General features: G+C 38.2%; 1 protein-coding gene across 7 annotated transcripts in view; it reads left to right on the top strand.

Annotated features, from left to right (window-relative positions):
• The window catches only part of ABCB5 (ATP binding cassette subfamily B member 5), a 34,688-nt gene that overhangs the window by 3,863 nt on the left and 12,089 nt on the right, over positions 1 to 18,736 (top strand). For 5 of the 7 annotated variants that reach the window (XM_086854572.1, XM_086854604.1, XM_086854613.1 and 2 more), the window contains 13 exons: positions 132 to 323; positions 1,404 to 1,575; positions 3,213 to 3,337; positions 5,713 to 5,887; positions 6,178 to 6,291; positions 7,153 to 7,263; positions 10,344 to 10,469; positions 11,722 to 11,925; positions 13,120 to 13,290; positions 14,625 to 14,786; positions 15,239 to 15,472; positions 17,195 to 17,341; positions 17,868 to 17,972. In XM_086854572.1, the coding sequence (XP_086710698.1) occupies positions 132 to 323; positions 1,404 to 1,575; positions 3,213 to 3,337; positions 5,713 to 5,887; positions 6,178 to 6,291; positions 7,153 to 7,263; positions 10,344 to 10,469; positions 11,722 to 11,925; positions 13,120 to 13,290; positions 14,625 to 14,786; positions 15,239 to 15,472; positions 17,195 to 17,341; positions 17,868 to 17,972 (2,038 nt within the window). The remainder of the gene's footprint in view (positions 1 to 131; positions 324 to 1,403; positions 1,576 to 3,212; positions 3,338 to 5,712; positions 5,888 to 6,177; positions 6,292 to 7,152; positions 7,264 to 10,343; positions 10,470 to 11,721; positions 11,926 to 13,119; positions 13,291 to 14,624; positions 14,787 to 15,238; positions 15,473 to 17,194; positions 17,342 to 17,867; positions 17,973 to 18,736) is intronic. The other 2 variants (XM_086854581.1, XM_086854624.1) reach the window with 1 other exon arrangement.

Raw genomic sequence — 18,736 nt, 5'->3', positions numbered from 1 at the left:
TGCCTTCCCAATAATGCATCACAGGCTTCAGTATTTACTTTGGTGTGATTGATTAGTTGCTTCTCTGTGTGTCTAACTTTTCTCATTAGATACAGTGGGGTCATGTGGGCTTTTTTTTTTCTTTATCCCAGGTTTGCTTACTACTTTGTGGCAATTGGCTTTGCTGTGTTTATCCTGAGCATGATCCAAGTGTGGACATTTTTGGTTGCTGCTGCAAGGCAAACCGCAAGGATACGGAAGATGTTCTTTTTTGCAGTGCTCCATCAGGAGATGGCTTGGTTTGATACTACCCAGATAGGAACACTGAACACCAGACTGACAGAGTGAGGGCTCTGTTGTTTTTTTTTCTTTTACACACAGACACACACCCCCAAGTAAGGCATTTAAAAAAACCCTGACATTTATCTCAACAGAATAGCCTAAAGAGAGTTAAGAAAAAAAATCCACTGCACCTAAAGTATGAAATATTACAGCTCAAAGTGAGGAATTCATTATCCTTTTTCAGCTATGTGCATTGGAAGGGGTTTCTTCATTAAATGTCTGACACTGGCTTTCTGAAGCCCGTGAAGTACATGTCAGCCACTGCTAAACAAACTGTCTCCACCTAGTTTATAAATGCCAAAAGCTGGCACTTAATTGGATGGAAATGAGCTTATACTTGCACCCAGTCAGAACTCGGGCAGTATTCTATCTAGCCAGTTAAAGTCTTTGTAATTTTTCCATAAACCTAAATAGATTTCAGGGTGAGGACTGTAATGGCCATGTGCTATGGAATTATATATGCAAACACTATTTTTAAAATTATTTTTCTGGATTTTATAGTATCTTTGGACAATTATCTGTCCTGGAAAATGTACAGGAAGCTTAAATAAAATCTCTCCACTCTAATATCTGTATGATCTGGGAAGAAAAAATAAGGAAGAAAATTTGTATGAAAAATGGAGCTTATTCCAAATAATGGTATGATGAAATGGAGGTAACTCTTCATCTGAGTCAATAGCCGAAATTATGAACATAAAATGCATCAGAGAGCTGAGCAGAAAAAATGATTTAGAGATTGGTCATGTTGGGTGAAGAGGCTGCTTGATTGTTTACTTATTGTTCCATTTGGGTGCCAGATGAGGAAACTAGGTCATTGGTGTCCTAGTGTCATGGCATAGAAACAGCAGAGAATGTTGAGAATACAGAAAATGAGCCCTTAAAAATAGGTTTCTGCTGTGTTTAGGCCACAGAAGAACCTAATGGTACAGTTCAGTAGCCATGGTTAAAAATTTTCTTTTGCTGGTTAGGAAATGACAAAGCTCCTGACATGAGGCCACACAGCATGTAAAGAAGTGGGGGGGAGGGAGTCACCGTGTGAGGCATTCTGAACTAACAAATTTTTTTATTATTGTTATTTAAAGTGACATCAACACCATCCGTGAAGGCATCGGAGACAAGATCAGTATATTTCTGCAGTTTTTTTCCACGTTTGTGTCAGGGCTTATTATAGGATTCATCTATGGCTGGAAGCTGGCACTGGTGGTTACGTCAGTCAGCCCACTTCTTGCTGCATCAACAGCAATTTGGTCAACTGTAAGTGTGTGGGGATTTATAGATAAACCAGACAAAGCTTACAACACTTATGCACAGAAGAGGTGGGAGAATGGGAGAAACCTAGTGTGATTTCGAAGTTAGCAGGTTGGCCCCACTCTTACTTTGAGTTCTGTTCCTCCTGTAGCCTTTCTCCGGGTTCCCAAGCACACTTTTAAGGTGTGTTCCTTCTCTCTGCATAGCCTGTCCTCATGCCATGTTGCAGGAGGATAATCTGCATCTGAGCATCTTTCTGGTACAGCAGTTTCCTCATGGCAAGCACCAGGGAAATCCTCGCTTGATTTATGCTCCTAGCATAAATACCTTTCAGCCTCTTTCCATCTGCACAAGAATGTACCACAACTCTTGCAAATAATTTACCAAGTTTCATGCAGTGTATGGACTAGATCTATACAGCTATGCAGATACATACAGCTGCTGAAAACTGAAGTGCTATAAATCAGTGAAATGGCTGGAGAGGTTTCCCTTTCAGATAGGAAAACTTTGTCCCCCTATGCACTGTTTAGCCACATTAATGTTGATGGCTCATACTGTTGAGTAGCTATTTATATGATTTTATGGGGTTTTTCCTACATGAAGCATTACAAAAAAGCTAAGAAATAGAATGTTAGAGGTTGTAATATGATTGACTTGCTTACTTCAATGTCTGCTGGTTCTCTAGTGTGTGAACACCTCAGAAACTCAGAGCAGCTAGGGTACTTCCTCTTTCACTCTTCCTAGTGTAGTCTGTAGGCTGTCCTCAGCTTGGGAGGAAAGTGGATTAGTGTCTTGGTTTAGGGTAAATTTTGGAGAGAACCTCCAAATGGAGTCCCCTCAGAAAGCAAATCTAAGCGGCCCCTACCCCCAACTGGTTCAGGAAAGGAGATTTCTTTGGAGAGAAGTGGGAAAAAAACTGTTTATTTAACAGAAATTGAATAATATTAAACAATAAAACATCTTGCTGTTCAATGAAATGGCAAATCAAGGAAGAAAAGTCCTTTTCATGTGGTGTATCTTGGCTTGCTCAGGGTCTTATCAGTCCCTCCGGTGCCGGAAAGTGCCGAGGCCCAGGCCCTGGTGGGCCACAGGCGTGGGCTTCCGGGCTTTGTTTGGGATTTTTCAGCCCAGAGCAGGTTTGAACAGATCTAAGGAGAAAAAAAGGTCCAGGGAACTCTTCTGCCTCAGCTAGCTAAAACTAACTAACAGTAAAAGAGAAGCTTTGTCCTGCTGTCCATCTGTGCTGCAGACACCACAGTCCAGGAGCAGGATGTGGGGGAGTGATGTTTTCTTTCAACACAAACTGTGAGCTGCTTCTTCCCCCCCTTCTCTCTCAGAGCCAGTCTGAAAGGTGCAGAACTTAATATGTAACATAAACCAGGCAATTGGGGATACAAACATCATAAAATCACCCCAGGAAAATTGGGAAGGAAGCTCACCTGATATTATTTGTGTAGCCTTTGCTTGTAATGAGACAATGATAAATTGAACTCTGAGGGAAATTCAGGGTATGGGGAGGAGCTGATCCCCCATAGATTGCTAATATCTGATCTCATGCACCTTGTGTGATTGTTCTTATTCACCAAGACAGTGTGCATGTTATTTCAGAAGGTTGCAATAACAGCTGTTTTTAAACTTTTCAGCTCCTGGCATCCCTTACTGCTAAAGAGCTGTCTGCTTATGCCAAAGCAGGAGCTGTGGCCGAAGAAATTTTGACATCAATCAGGACTGTTGTGGCTTTCAATGGACAGCAGAAGGCATTAGAAAAGTAAGTTTTTTCATTAATAATTATATTTAAAATATGGAAGGAAATTTAGTTGTGGAATTGGTTTGTGGGGATATTTTTTTTTTTGAAGGGGCAGAGGGGTGACACTCCTTAGTGTCATTTTGTCTTTCTATAAGTGGACAAATCACCTGAAAACAAAGATATGCAAATAGATCTAGTCAGTGAATAAAGGCTATTTGCTGTTGTCACTGCAGCATAGATGAAAATTTTTCCTTTGGTTGAAATCTGGAGTTGAACTGAATGTGAAAGTGGTGGGAAGGTTACCTTTACCTAGGAGTCAGATGCAACAAAGCATGCAATCTGCTTATCTTCTAGGGCATTTGTGCTACTGCTCTGATCTTTGATTACTGAACTTATTTTTAAACTATGCTGGATAATAGCCTCGGGTAAAATCACATTAGTGGCTTTTACAATGATTTGCAAATAACATGTGTAGCTGCCCAGTGCTGGCCCTAGTCACACATACAAGGTGAAATGATTGTGGCTGATCACAAACTTATTGACATGCATATCAGATAACCCAACAAGCATAAGCAATAATTCTTTTCATACAAATACAAGGCATCACTGATTCCATGCAGCTGGGAAAGGCAAGGCAGATGACCTGATCCATATGCCTCATGAAACTCTTCTACCTTTTTCAACTCATGTTAGCCTTCATCTTGTGCAAAATTTACAAGGTGGTGTCAACCCAGCTTAGGATCCTACAGCCTGTTCCTGCATTTTCTTCCAGGGACTGAGCTCTGACTCTTACAGCCCTGTCTTCTGCTTACTGGAATTTCTTTTTAAGATGCAACAGCATTAAGACTGTTCCTGCCTGCACAGTAAAAGCAAAAAAAGCCCTAGATGACCTAGATAAGTTGTCCCGCTCCTTCTCATATTCTTCAATTACCAGTGTCTGAAAGTTAAATTACAGGAGCTGCCAATATTCATTCACAATACTTTGTCTAAAGACAAAATAACTGATACCTGAGTCAAGAAAGACTTTTCCTTTTTATGATTGACTAGTCAGCCTCTTCCACAGCTCTACCTCCATTTCATCTAAAAACCCCAAACATCTAAAAACCCCTAGGATCATCTTCTGCTACAGACAAACTCCTACCAGGGAGTGTATTTTTCAGATAGTAGATTGTGACTCCTACACAGCTCTTGAATGTTGACCTCAGAGTTAGGAAAAGCACCCTTTCACTGCACAGTGCCTCCACTGACCAGAAAAGTTTACTCTTGCAAGGGATCTTCAGTCACCTTTAGTTTCTGGCAGTGGCTTGGCCTTTCCTCAGTATTTGAGTGATCATGTGTATTTATCACACAATTTAAATGCTGTACCCATTTCCCTGGAAGACTGATGATGCTGCTGACTCAAACATAGGGCCTGGTTTTAAGAGCCCAATCAGGTCAAAATATTTCAATATGTTTGACTAACAAAAACAGTGTTGCTGGCATCTTAGAAATTTACATGAACAAAATTAATGCAGTTTAAGGTTGCTTCCCAGCTGAATGGATTGCATGTCTTCCTACAATGGAGTTGTACTTTATTGAAAATACATTTTGTGAAAAGGGTGCAAGCTACTGACCATGCTGATTGCAAGTAGAAGGTTACACTATTCCTAGACTACACTTTGCATAATGAGCTTGAGTAAATGAAAGCTATTTGCTGAAAACTATAGATGACTGGATGAATTTGAACCATTCATGGAAGAAATAATTTTCTAGTTGAACTTGTTATATACCTGTTTATACTGATCTTCTGTGTTCACTGCTCATATATGTAAAATATGTATATATTATATGTATTACATATAGTGCATATATATATTATGTATATATCAGTAAAGTGACCTAAGGGAAAGATATTTGACATCCCAAAATGGCTAATAAGAGAACAACTTTGCCATCAGAGGGAGCTCTCATTTATCTCTTTCCCTATTGCCTAGGATTGTTGGAGGATTTTATTTTTATTTTGCTTCTTTTAAGTGTGGAAGACTAGCCTTTATCTCTGTGGTAAACAAGGTTACTAAAACTTTTGCTAGGTTTCCTTAAAAGATTAATGGAAAAAGAGTTCAAGAGTGCTAGTGTCTTCCATTATGATAACAAAATTTTGATACTTGTTTTCTGATTGTCTTCCGTAACGGTATGCCAATATTGTCGGCATACGTTAGAGCAGATTTATTCAAATTAATTACCTCCCTAATAGTCCTCCTATAAAAAAAAAAGAAAGAAAAAAGCCTGTATTTTCTTGGAGATTCTAATTGATTTTCTTACATAAATCCTTTTAATTAAGAAAAGGGCACTGGGAAATATCAACCAGGATGGCATGTGGTACCTGTCAAATTAATGGTTTCCTTACCCGCTTTCAGATACGATGCGAACTTAGAGACGGCTAAACGTGTTGGAATGAAAAAATCCATTACCACTAACACATGTCTGGGTCTTTCACAATTTTTTATCTTTGGATCCTATGCCCTTGCATTTTGGTATGGAACCAAACTCACTGCTGAGGATCCACATTATGACATCAGCTGTGTGTTAATTGTAAGTACAGCAATGCAGCCTTGAAAAATGTTCTGTATCTTCAGGGAAAGTTATGCAAGTGGTGTCTCTGTTTTCTGCCACCTGCTTGCTAAATTAGCTGTTAGAGACTCACTTAGTATAAAATAACTGGAAGTTATTCATCTTTCCTAGCTTTTAATATAATAAGTTTGATTGTCTTGGACTCTATTTCTAAAGTGGGATGAATAGCCTAGAGCTGGCACTTAAGTCTTTCTAGCACCCATGTGGGCACTGTAATCATTAACTGAAATACTCCTCTCCATCTGCCACAGGTGTTCTTCTCTGTGCTTATTGGAGCTTTCTCCCTGGGCCAGGCAGCTCCTAACCTGGAGACTGTGGCCAGTGCACGTGGGGCTGCCTATGAAGTATATAAGATTATCAATAAGGTAAACACCTAACTGCATAGAATAGAAGCTTTTCAACCAACTTAGCTTCCCTTCTCTCTCATTTTTATTGTTTTTTCCCCTTGAGAAATGTAACAAAAGCGCTCTAAAGCCCCAAATCATCAACTCTATAGATGTTTACTACAGAAACCCATCATATTTTCATTGATCTAAGAAAACGCAGCCTCTTTGTCACAGTGACAGCTGGAAAACCTGGCATGTTTGTCTGAGATATATGGTTGAGGTCTTTCTCAAATATTAGACTTTCAGCTCCAGAAGGGGTACTATGGCATACATTAATTTATAAGAAAGCATGTATGCACCAATTTAGCTGAGATGGCGTGTACTGGGGAGGGGGAATTGGTCTGGAGGGGATTAATATCACTATTGAAAGTTATTACAATAATAATCTGTAATGCTGATGTTGCCATAAAAAAGGTTTTCCATATCATAATCTTGGTCTTGCTGTGCTATGCAGCAACAGCGTAACTGTGTATATAAAATAAAGTAGGACTAAAAACTTCTTGGAGAAAAGGCTACATCATTCTTTGTGATGTGAGTATTAAACCCTCTTGATTACTGGGGCCCATGTTTTGGCTGCAAGAGAATGCAGCTAATTCTGCAATTAGAGATTTTTTGCTACAGATTTTGTTGCTTTTGAAAGGGTACTGTATTTGTCAAAGTAGAATCCACAATTTGATGTTTCCCCCATATTCAGCATTCTGCTGGTAAAGTGCAGCAGTTCTGCAGCAATGTACTGCAGTGTCAACCAGCATCTGAGAAAGTAAGGAACAATGCATGTAGCAGAAATAACAGTTCCAAAAGTGAAATAACCACCAATTTATTTCACAAACTTCTTTCCAGAAACGGCTCATAGATAGCAGTTCTAAGGAAGGCTACAAGCCAGACAAACTTGTAGGAGAAATTGAATTCCGAAACATCCATTTCAGTTACCCTTCCAGACCGGATGTTAAAGTAAGTGTTCTGTTTCCATTACTGTACTGAAATTCCTCAGTTTGTCCATATTGTTTGTTTAGTTTTGTTCCTGTTTTGGGGGATGTGCCATAATTTCCCCCCCAGTGATGCACAAAGACAAAGCTCTAGATCTACTGTCACTGTGAATCTCATGCTCTTCAGCAGGACAAATCTGTGCTGCCCCTAGTCTGTCTCTATGGACAAGAGCTTTGATAAATCAAATAAAACTTTTCAAAATCTTTCATTAACGCTTCCAGACTTGAAGCAGTTAAACCAGAAAGTTCACTTTTTTCCAGTTTCTTGACTCTTTGGAGTTATGATATCCCATGAGAAAAATTATCAGAGATAGACTTTACAACAATATGCTATCAAACATATTGAAACATCATCCTAAATGTACATTTGGAAGTCAAACATTGTTTTGGGTGTATGTAAAAATTGCTGTTCAAGAGCCTGTTGTCCTTGTTCTTTGCTAGTTAAGTTTCCATTAGTGACCTGTGTGTACATCATGTTGTTGTGATTACTTTCATGGTGACACAGTTGGTTTGACCTCTCTGTGACATTTGTTTATAATATTTTGAACACCTTGATGAAGGTGAAAGGAAAAGGAATTTGCTGCTGTTGATTCTTCCTTGATGGAAAAAAAGGACACAGACACAGAGTGTGTGCCCTTGCTTCTGATACTTAGCTCTAAGATCCAGAAAAACACTGAATTTCATATAACATGAAATGCATGTGCATGTTTTCATGGTGATACATGAAAACAACTGTTAGAGTTAGATAGAAAAGCTAAAAGTGTGAGAGTATAGATTAGAGAGTTTTCTTAAGTCACTGGGTTAAAAAGTTAGTTTAGAGTTTAAGTTAGTTTAAAAAGCTAAAGGCAAGATGGAGGATTTAGAATGTTGTTTCTTTTCCTTCTCCTTTCTTTTTCATGTTCTTCTAGAGGTTTTTGGGTAATAGTAAGTGATTGGTTAGAAAATGCCTCAGTGCAGCACACAGGTGATGGATCATTAAGAAAAATGTGTCTATTGTTAATTGGATAAGAATGAGTATAAAGATAAAAGCAGTGCATAGTTCAGGGCCACTTTGTGCTTTCAAAGCCAAAGTGAGCCACACAGTGAGCCACAAGGCCATTCTGTGTCATCAGAAGAAAATAAGTCAGATTGCAGTGAACTGAACTTGTGCAGTTACTCTGGACAGACCTGCCAAGTTTTGTAATGACCCTCTAATAAACACAAGAAACAAGACTCTAACGAGCTTGGGAGTTTTCTTCAAACCAGAGAACAGAGATAAGCAGGGCTCCCCATGAGGGAGGATCCCAAAGGAGCTCAGCTCAGAGGAGACTAAGAAATCCAGGAGGAGAAAGAGAGAAAAATACAGAAGTGCAGCAGAATCAGAGAAAGAGAAAAAACAAACAAAAAAGAATTTTATAGAGAAAAGTTAGAGAAATAGAGATTTCAAATGTCAACAATTAAAAGCTTGACATGCTGATTTAGTGGTGAGAATGGGAAGGTTTGTACAGCTGTTCTTTCAGGTGGCTTTTCCCAACAAAGTCATCTGAGGTCTGTCCCATTGTGCATCAAATCTGTTTCCAGGACATTGGGATGGTTGGAGCACCGACTCAGAGCTGGGCTTTCTCCTTAACTGAATTTTATATGATGCATCTTCTATCCATCTTGGCTCAGAAATCTGGAAAGAGCAGAGTCTTCACCTTTCTTCCTAAAAATCCTATTCAGGCTGCTGAGCTATGTTGTGAGCACACCAAATGGGAGGGAAATAAGAAATATTTCTCATCCTTCCCAAATCTCAGTCAGCAGCTCTCCCTACTAAGAGCATCAATGTTATTTAGTAGAGCCAAAAAGAATCAGTAAAGCTGTGTAGAAGTTACCCCCAATCTCGCAAACATTTTATACAACACAGTATAATCTTCCCTGTCCAGGTTAAACGAAATCAAAGACATCTAAGGAGTACAGTTGTTATTATTAGTTTTAATCTTGGCTAAGATTAAATCTAATACGTTACCTGATGAAAGAGGGTTAGGACTAGCCTAGTAGGTGGTAGTGATTGTTTGCATCTGGCGATATTATGGTATCTAGAATAAGGTTCTTGATAATTCAGGCACCAAGATATCAGCTTCCTGGAGATATAAAATTGGATCGACGTATACAGGGAGAGGAGAGGAATATTGCAACTATTTTAATCTCTCATTGTAAAAACCTGTGTAGGCAAACTTGTATATCTGCCTGGTATAAACAAGAGTTCCCATAGCAGCCAAATATTTTGGTAGCTACACAGCATTACTCATAATAACATGGACATCTTTTGAGGTAAAATGTTCTCTAAATGTGAAAATAGCAAAAATTATATCATTAATCTGTAACTGCTCCCCAGGTTTCTGAGACTGTTAACAATAAGGAATGGGATTTATTAAGGGCCTCCCAGAAATTATTTCATCAAAACAGCCTTTTTTATTTTAAGAATAGAAGAAAACAAGCTTTGTTTACAGTGATACTTTTTAGCACCTGAAAATAATTTTCTGTGAGATTCATAATTATGCTCTGGAAAATGGAGGACAGCAGGAGAACTTAAGACCCTAAACCTGCTTCCAGATCACACAAACTAGAGAAACTGAGCCATGAAATTCAGAGTAGTGTGGCCGTGTCTATATTAGTTTGAGTGTGCTAGGGAATTTTCCCAGACAATGGAATGCAACGGTCCATGCAAGGAAACTCTTAAAATATTTCTTGGTATGAGCTTGGCCTGTTCCAGTTATCAATCTTCTCAAAAAATTCCCAGGCTTGCTTTGGTAACCAGAAGGATCTAGGGGCCATTGCCAAAAGGCAGGTTGCATGCAACCATCCTGCTTTGAAGGCTAATACTTTTCACAAGCATAGGTGAAGAATTTTTCCTATCAGTGGTCCAGGATATTCCCAGGTACAATTAACTTATTAATGTTGCTGTTCCTTCAGACTGTGGCCTTCACTTCTGTCTTGATAGCAACAGCTACAGTTACCTTGACAAACTATTCTCCAATCAAACTTGTTAAACTAAGACATAATTTTTTTTATTATTATTTCCAGATCCTCAAAGGTCTAAATTTGAAAGTTCAAACTGGGAAGACCATTGCTTTAGTTGGTGCCAGCGGCTGTGGAAAAAGCACTACTGTTCAGCTGCTGCAAAGATTCTATGATCCTGACCAGGGAGAAGTGAGTGTCTGCAAAAACATTGTAAAAACTTAGAGCTGTTAGGACATGCATGAATTTCCCATATTGATTGAACCTTGTTTTCTATTTTGACTGAATTTGACCCTATTATCTGCATAGCTAATATTTCTACAATTTTAATTTCAAATTAACTATCTTCTCTTGTTGGCTTGACTTCATTATTCTGTTCCTTCTTACAGTACTATGTCATAAATAGCAAATACCACAAGTCTTGGAATAGACTTGCAAGATCTGAATCTAAAGTAATTGTTATCAACTGTTCATTTTTAAAATTCCCTAAACTTTTTTAAGTGAAATATAATGGAACAGAGTCCTGCTGTATTTTGCTTCCTTTTCATTGAATGCAAGCTAAAACCTGGAGGCAGTTTTCTTATTTTAAATGGTTGTTTTCTTGGCTTGTTTTTCACTATCTGCTAACCCACAGCAGAAGTTTCCATCATTACACATTTGTGTGTGGTAAAACACACACATTTACCACGGTTGGTAAATGGTAAATACTTCCCACAAGAAATTTACAAAGGGAAAAAATGAGAGAAATGAAACAATACATTTTTAAGAAAATTTTCTTTTTATTCTTGGTATTTTAATATATCTCAATATTTGCTACTGCTAGCTGAAAGTAGGTAAACATTTCAAATATGAAAAATTGAACTATCAGTATATAAGGTATCAAGGCAGGTGTTTTCAAGACAGCTCTTTCTTAAACTTAGTTTTCCTGTGGCTGTTCATTTCTGCCCCCACACCTCATTTTGCTGTGTCAATGTCAATGTTCATATCACCACGCTGCAAATGACCTGGGTTAAAAATAACTTTCCCTTTCCTTTTAGTCAGCTTGAAGTCTCTTTGATCTGGTGTAAACAGCCACTGAGATGATTGTGTAGCTCCAACCGTGAGGAAATCAAACTGGCACAGCAGCTTAAGAATCATGTAAAAAGTATGCAAGGAAGCTGTAAAATTCTTAAGCCAACTTAGGATGGTTATTATGGGAAAACAGACCGGGGGGGGAAAAAGGCACCCCTTTTTTCTTTATGCCTTTCATCATAATTTTCAAGCTTGTGCAATGGATGGAAAAACTGCAGTTGTAGATTCTCCCACAAAAAGGTTTTCTATTAATGACAATATTTTTTTTTCTCTTGACCTTCTGGCTGATACTTCATTCAAGTAAGAGTAATTCATTGCTTTATTGTGAGCAGAGTACATTTCCTTGACTTCTTTTTCATGCTTTTTTTCTCAGATTACCTTAGATGGTCGGGATATTCGGACCCTTAATACAAAGTGGCTACGAGAAAATATTGGCATTGTGAGCCAAGAGCCTGTTTTGTTTGCAGCCACAATAGCTGAGAACATTCGCTATGGCAGAGAAGATATTTCTGATTCTGAAATTGAGCAAGCAGCCAAGGAAGCCAATGCTTTTGACTTTATATCTAGACTGCCGGAGGTAAGTTCATTAACTTACTTTGAGTGTAAGAACAAAAGGTCCATTTAGGCTGGTGTCCTGTTTCTGTGAGGCAGAGCACGGGAATCCAAGTTATTCTACAACTTCTCAAAATATACTTATTGCCTCCAGCAGCTTTCAGTTTAGAAAGTTTTTCAAATAGATATTGTGCCTCTCGCTCTTCAAAGAACTTGTGCTGGAGTCTGGGAAAAATGACAGTGCCTTTACTCAGGAGAAAGGAAGCTCCCCAGCTGTATTGCCATCCCTACCCATCTTATGAGGCACAGGAGAGCTGGCTTTTAAAAAGAAGAACCAGAAATCCAAAGCTCTTTGACAGGAACTGTCTGTACATTCACAGGAAATGGGGGGAGTGGGTGGAAATAAGTGAACCAAGACCCTTTTAGTAGCTACAAGCTTAAGTTCTCTCTCTCTGAGATTCAGAGATTTGAGCCCTCTCTTAGCAGTAGGTGCCTTATTCCTTTCAGGATGGAGCTGAGAAACAAGGTCAAGCATTCTAAACACATCCTCATAAACGGATACTATGTCCTTCCCTTTGCTCCTGAAGTTAAAAAATGTGGGAAAAGTGTCCACCTGGGATTTGATTTCAAATCTTATTATTTTGGAGAACTTCACCCCTGTGCCATTTCAAGCATGTCAATCTGTTCCAAGGTTTCTTCTTCTCAGGAGGAGTGATTTGATCATATTTAAACTTAAACAGCTATATAATAAAAAAACTACAGTGGACTTTGAGACTTGTCACCTTGCAGTAAGTGATACAGTCAGTAGGAACCAAACCATGGCTCCAAGAGGGGGTGTCTCAGATTCAGAGCAGGCACACTCTTGGTGTGTCCTTATAATTCCAACCCTTTTGGAAAGGTAGAGAATCTTCAGAAAATATGGAGATCCCTTTTACAGGCTTGTCTTGAAAAACCCCAGGGTTTGGAGCACTGGATGAGCAAGAAAGATCTTTAAAAAACCATAAATTCAAAGTTAGGCAGACTCAACATGTAGGGGCAGTTAACATGTAGGGGGTTTGGTTAAGGGCCAGTAGGATGGATATCCTCCCATGTTTGCTCTGCCTGTGCTCAAGTAAGCTGGAAGAAGCCCCATCTTCTACAAGATGAGTACTTGAGGTTGCACTGAGAAGTGAGGGTTTGAGATATCTGACAACTTCTGTTCTGTTCTCTCATTTATCAGAAATTTAACACCATGGTGGGTGAAAGAGGGGCTCAGCTGAGTGGAGGACAGAAGCAACGAATAGCTATTGCCCGTGCCCTAGCAAGAAATCCCAAGATTCTTCTTCTGGATGAAGCTACATCTGCATTAGATACTCAGAGTGAATCCATAGTGCAAGCAGCTCTTGATAAGGTAGGACTCACTGAAGCTAGCAGCTGCCACAAAAAAAGTGCAAAAATTAAATGTACGATTTTCTGTGCAGGCTTCCATCAGAATTAAGAACATTGGAAAATAAAATTTGGAAAGATGCTCAACTTCAGTGATTTAACAGGGACTTTGAACTATCAAAAATTTAATTGAAAATTTGGTTTGTTTTTTTAGGGGTTTTGGTTTTGCATTATTACTAATTACAAAGACAGTCATGTGGAACAGCAACTTAGGTCTCCTGCACTCCCTTTCTCAAATCATAATTTTTCATTTGCTGGTCAAATATTGATGACATCTTATCAAGGCAAGGTATGAGGACAGAATGGCCTTTTTTAGGTGGATTAATAGAAAAGTGTATGTTACTGATATCCCTAGTATTTTCTCTTTATTGAAGAGTTGCTTCATAAGTTTCAGAACGCTATTGGGATTTAGTCTTTTCCTGCTTTTAGCAGCCCCACAGCATTAGCGTAGGTACTGCTGCAGAGGAGAGCTGTCAGATCGTGAACCCATGCCTCTGATCAGCACCCAATACCTTCCTCACAGCCCACCTTCATCAGCAGCTTCCATCAACATACAGCAGAACCCATAGGCTTTGACTGAAAAAGTCTTCTTGGTTTGGCTTGAATGTTTTTTCTTTTGTCTAATATTTATTTTAATGTATTTTTTTAAATGAAGTGAAAAACCCTGCTTTTCTTTCCAGTAATTATAAAGAAAGATATGAATTACCAGTATTGCTCAAGGGAAATGCAGAATGTGTCATCTTCACTCGCTAGTCAGTTTAAAACTGAGGTAAAATGCAGCTGTTATATTCATGCCATTCCAGTGACATTAGCATTGAGGTAACATATAGATGAAAAAATAATATTCATTTGCAGGGACAATATAGAAAGAAAATATCTGCTCTTTATATATTTGCTAACCTAGCTGTGTTTTCAGAAAGATCTTAACTTTCTCGTGGCATTTTCCCATCATGCTTACATGCACATGAAAACACTTTGTGAGCAACTTTGGCTCAAACAGTTCAAGTGTTATAAAAAGTCAAATAATAAATAAACTTTAATTATGGTCTTTAATAGTTGTTGCCTGTCTAAAAACATTAATGTGGCTTTCTCTACCTAAATCAGTCAAGCAAAACTGTCCTTGGACTGCTAAACAAGGGCATGAAACTGGGAAAAAATAATAATCTTTGCTTTTAAAAGAAATAAAAGTGTTTTTAAAGTTTTGATTTACTGTATATTACAGGTGACTAAAGTAACTTTACCTCTGTGCTATTTTCTTGCACATTTTAACTGTGACTGGGTTTTGTGTGTTTCTGTAAGGCTCGAGCTGGACGTACCACCATAGTGATTGCACACAGACTGTCTACCATCAGGACTGCTGACACTATTGCTGGATTTGAGAAAGGAATCGTGGTTGAACAAGGGACACACAGTGAACTGATGCTGCAGAAAGGAGTCTACTATTCCCTTGTAATGCAGCAGGTAAATTTATTTACTTTCTTCATTTCACAGATTGGTTAAATGGTGGGTGGAGCCATTTTCTCTCTCTAGCTCCTGCATGTTGTCCAGCTGGCAGCTGCTCAGTTATTCTAGTCTGGGCACAGACACAGGCCTGGAATTCTTGGGGGTTTTACCCATAAGTGTTTCATATTTGTGCAATCCAATATGTCAAAACCATAAGTGAGTTTAAGGCACAGACTGTATAATTAAGGCATAACCACAGAGGTGTTAGATTCCAGGTGGATTCCATTGACTGCTTTAAAGGAAAAGAGGGCGGAAAAATGAGAATCAAATAGTCTGCTGCTCTGCAATTGCAGACTGAAATATATGTGGCCTATAGACAACTGCAGTTATACTATTGAAACAGCAGTATTCATGAGGGGGAAAAAAACCTCTTTCTACTCAAAATGCCTTGTAACTTTATCCTGAGCTAGGGTTGTAGCAGTGATATTCAAGATGATGGCACCTCAGAAGATAGTGAAGGCACAGGAGCTGAGGAATATGAGGAAAACACAAATCCTGTGGAAGAACTGATTCTTCAAGATGATTTTGAAACATCTGTGATACCAGGGAGAGGCAGCATTCAAAGAAGATCCAGCAGATATAAGAGGAAGAGGCGTTCATCTAAAAATCCCTTTGGAAAAAAGAAGGAAAAAGAAGAGGTGGAGGTTGGTATTAGAACTTCAGCTTAAAATTTTAATTATAAGATGTAAGCATGAAAAAAAAGCACATAACTTGGATGACTTTTAGAGAGCTGGCTTTCATGCAACCTTTTCTCTGGTGCTATTGCAGTTGTTACTCACTAGACTGAGTATCTGAGCATAATTTGTCTCAAGAAAGATCTTAATTTTAACACTACTGAGTTCATGGGGAAATGCTATTGATTTGTCACATTGTATTGTACAATTTAAGAGTATTATTTCAGTGGTACAGATATTTTAATTCTATCTAATTAAAACTAGTTATGGGATTTCATTTGCAAGATTCTTTACTCCCTGGTACTTACTGTTGCAAATACTGCTGGGTAATATAATCCCAAAATTGGAGGCACTTTGGAGTATCATACTACATTTAGGTAAATTTAAAAAAATTTTGAAGAATAGTTCCATTAAAAGAGCTGTTACTCTCTGTTTTAGTATATGCTGCAGTTTTACAGATAAAACAACTTAGTTGGTATATGTCACATAGGAAGTTTGGGGCTAAGAAAAACTTTGTTTCATCAAAGTTGAATAAAACTTACTCATAGCATCAAAAAGCAGATTTCTAGTGCATTCTGGATCAGACTTGGCATGCACCGCTCAACAGAAATTTGATTTTGTTTTCTATTTTGTAGTACTTTTTTTCATTAAATATATTATAAGAATGGTTTGGTATATTAAGATTACATGAGTTTTTTTAGTTTTGGGGGATTTTTCCTGATTTCAAGACCTTTGAAGTGAAGAACTAAAATATAAATTCCAAAATAAAATTATTAATTCTTCCAAATTTGTGGAAGTTACAATCTAATATGAAATAAATAATTTAAGTAGTTAGGAAATACTTAGTATAGTTTAATCTATAGATTTTCCTCCTCCCTAAAATACATCTTCCAGGTAAAGAATATTTCAAATAGTGAGAACAAGCTGGACCCATTCCCACCATCATATAAAAAGTCATGTAACTTCAAAAGATCATTTTGGCTTTATATTAATACTGCTTAAGACCTTAGAGGTGGGTGTTCATGCTCAAGAATACAATGTTTATCACATTCAGAAAGCAAAGTCAAACATTCAGCAGTTGTAATTATTTCAGAAAAATCAGCCCAGTTTTATAATTGAGGCTTAGCCACCCTCATTCAGCATCTAAAACACAGGATAAAATAACCAGGAAGCAAGAGCAACTTGCTTATAATCCTGATTAATATTTTGTCTCATTTCTGATGTTTTCATAACTTGCTTTTCTGAAAATATCAAACTATCAAAATATCAAAGCACAAAGAGGCTAACTGACTCTAACATATGACTGGCATTTAGCTGAACTGGAGGGATCTCTTCTGTCCTCTGAACTGTGAGACTTTTCAGTTCTTTATGATTGAAATGTTAGCTGCCATTCATGGTGACCAATCCTATCTGACTTTCAGTGGGCTGTCCTGGCCCTTCTCCCCTCATGGCTTAGCCTTTTTTTAGGTTTTTTTCCCTCCTTGCCTCCAAATTTTTACAGTGCAGTTGATGTTCTAGGACATGCAACAGCAAAGCAGCAAATCTCCAGCATGTTAGTTTGATCTGAGTGCAGAGAGGGTTTTCAGCACTTTACCAAGACAGCTCACTGCTCAAGGCCTGATGAACACCCACTGTCTGGGGAATTTTATACTCTGAAACTTTCCAAGGAAAACTTACAGCTTTTTCTTGTAGGAAGAAAATCTCCCTGCTGTGCCTTACTTAAAAATCCTGGCTCTGAACAAATCTGAGTGGTTCTATGTACTGCTGGGAATGATTGCTGCTGCTGTCATAGGTGCAGTCAACCCAACATTTGCTGTTATATTTGGAAAAATCATTGGGGTAAGCTTTTTAGGGGTTTTATTAATTTTTTTCTTTTTTTTTTTCAGGGGGTTGTTTTCAGGTTTGTTTGGGGGTTTTGGTGGGGTGGGAAGGTTTTTGTTTTTTTTTTTGTTTTGTTCTGTTTGTGTTTTTTATTTTTTGCAACCGGAAGTTGCAGCCCTGAGCTTCCCTCATGTTCAACCACTGTTTTTTCCATGTAAGTCTCTGAGAGGAATTAACTTGTATAAATACATCCACTGAGAAATGTTGAAGGGAATCTCTAGAAGCAGAGGATAGTGGAACTGCATCTGACTAGCAGAGGAAAGGAGGAACATTGATGGATCTGGGAGAACAAATTAGTGTGATGTAGGTTAAATAGAAAGCTGGACTATCTACTGGGTCCGTAACAGAAGGTTGACTGCAGACTGACTTTAGGATCCAGGTTACTTGCTAAAAGAAATTAAAGTAGACAAGCTTCTTGAGGTGAAAAATGTAATGTGTGCTTGTCTACCTACTCATTTTTTCAGACTTTTTTTTCCTTTCACAGGCTTTTCAAGAAAGAGATCCAGAAAAAAGGAGTAAAAACACTGTGGTGCTTTCTTTAATCTTTCTTTTACTTGGCGTGATTATCTTCGCAGCATACATAATCCAAGTAAGTGTCACTACACTGAAATTTTAAAAGCTCTGAACTCTCCAGCAGGCTGAAGGTATAACTCATATCTATCAACGCAATCTAAGAAGTTAAACACCAAGCAGAGCTTACAAAAATATGCACAAGTGCCAGGGTCTTCCTGAGATGTGTAGGTTTAATGTATATATTTACCTTAACAAACATATGTCTGTGTTTGCTCTTGGTTTAAATAATCCACTGAAATGTTAATTCAGTGTGATTGAAATCAAAGTTGAGGGTCTGGCCTTAAAAGTCAAAGTTAATACTGATATTTCTCACTGAGTAGTCTATAGATTCTTGCCAAAGTAGAAAGCAGACTCACTCTTTCCATTGCAGATGATGCTTTTCACACCATTGAATAAATTCCATCATTTGCTGTACTCTTAGGACTGCTTTAAAGCTTGCAGGAGATGTTTTGTGCCCACTGACATCTATATCATAAAAATCCATTGGCATGACTGCTATGAGTGAATGTCTCTGGTCGCAGTCAGGATAGGGAGGCAAATCAGTAGACAGGTTTATTTATCTTGCAGTGCTGCTGTCTGTGTGTGCAAGGTTGACCAGAAAAGTTTAATCTCCCTTTGCTTGGGTGGTTGTGATACAAATATGTAATATATAGATGCCTTCTTTGCTATGTTGCTTTCTTTCTGTGAGAAAATCAAGTCTCAGGTTCACGAATGTGAATGATGCTTTTCCTAGGACATATATATTCAGGGGGGTTTGAAGGTGTGATTGCTTTTTTTGTG

The sequence above is a fragment of the Cyanistes caeruleus genome, chromosome 1 (assembly GCF_971803275.1).
Source record: "Cyanistes caeruleus chromosome 1, bCyaCae1.hap1.1, whole genome shotgun sequence".
In the NCBI taxonomy this organism is placed as follows: Eukaryota; Metazoa; Chordata; class Aves; order Passeriformes; family Paridae; genus Cyanistes; species Cyanistes caeruleus.
This window is presented reverse-complemented; position numbering and strand designations above follow the sequence as displayed.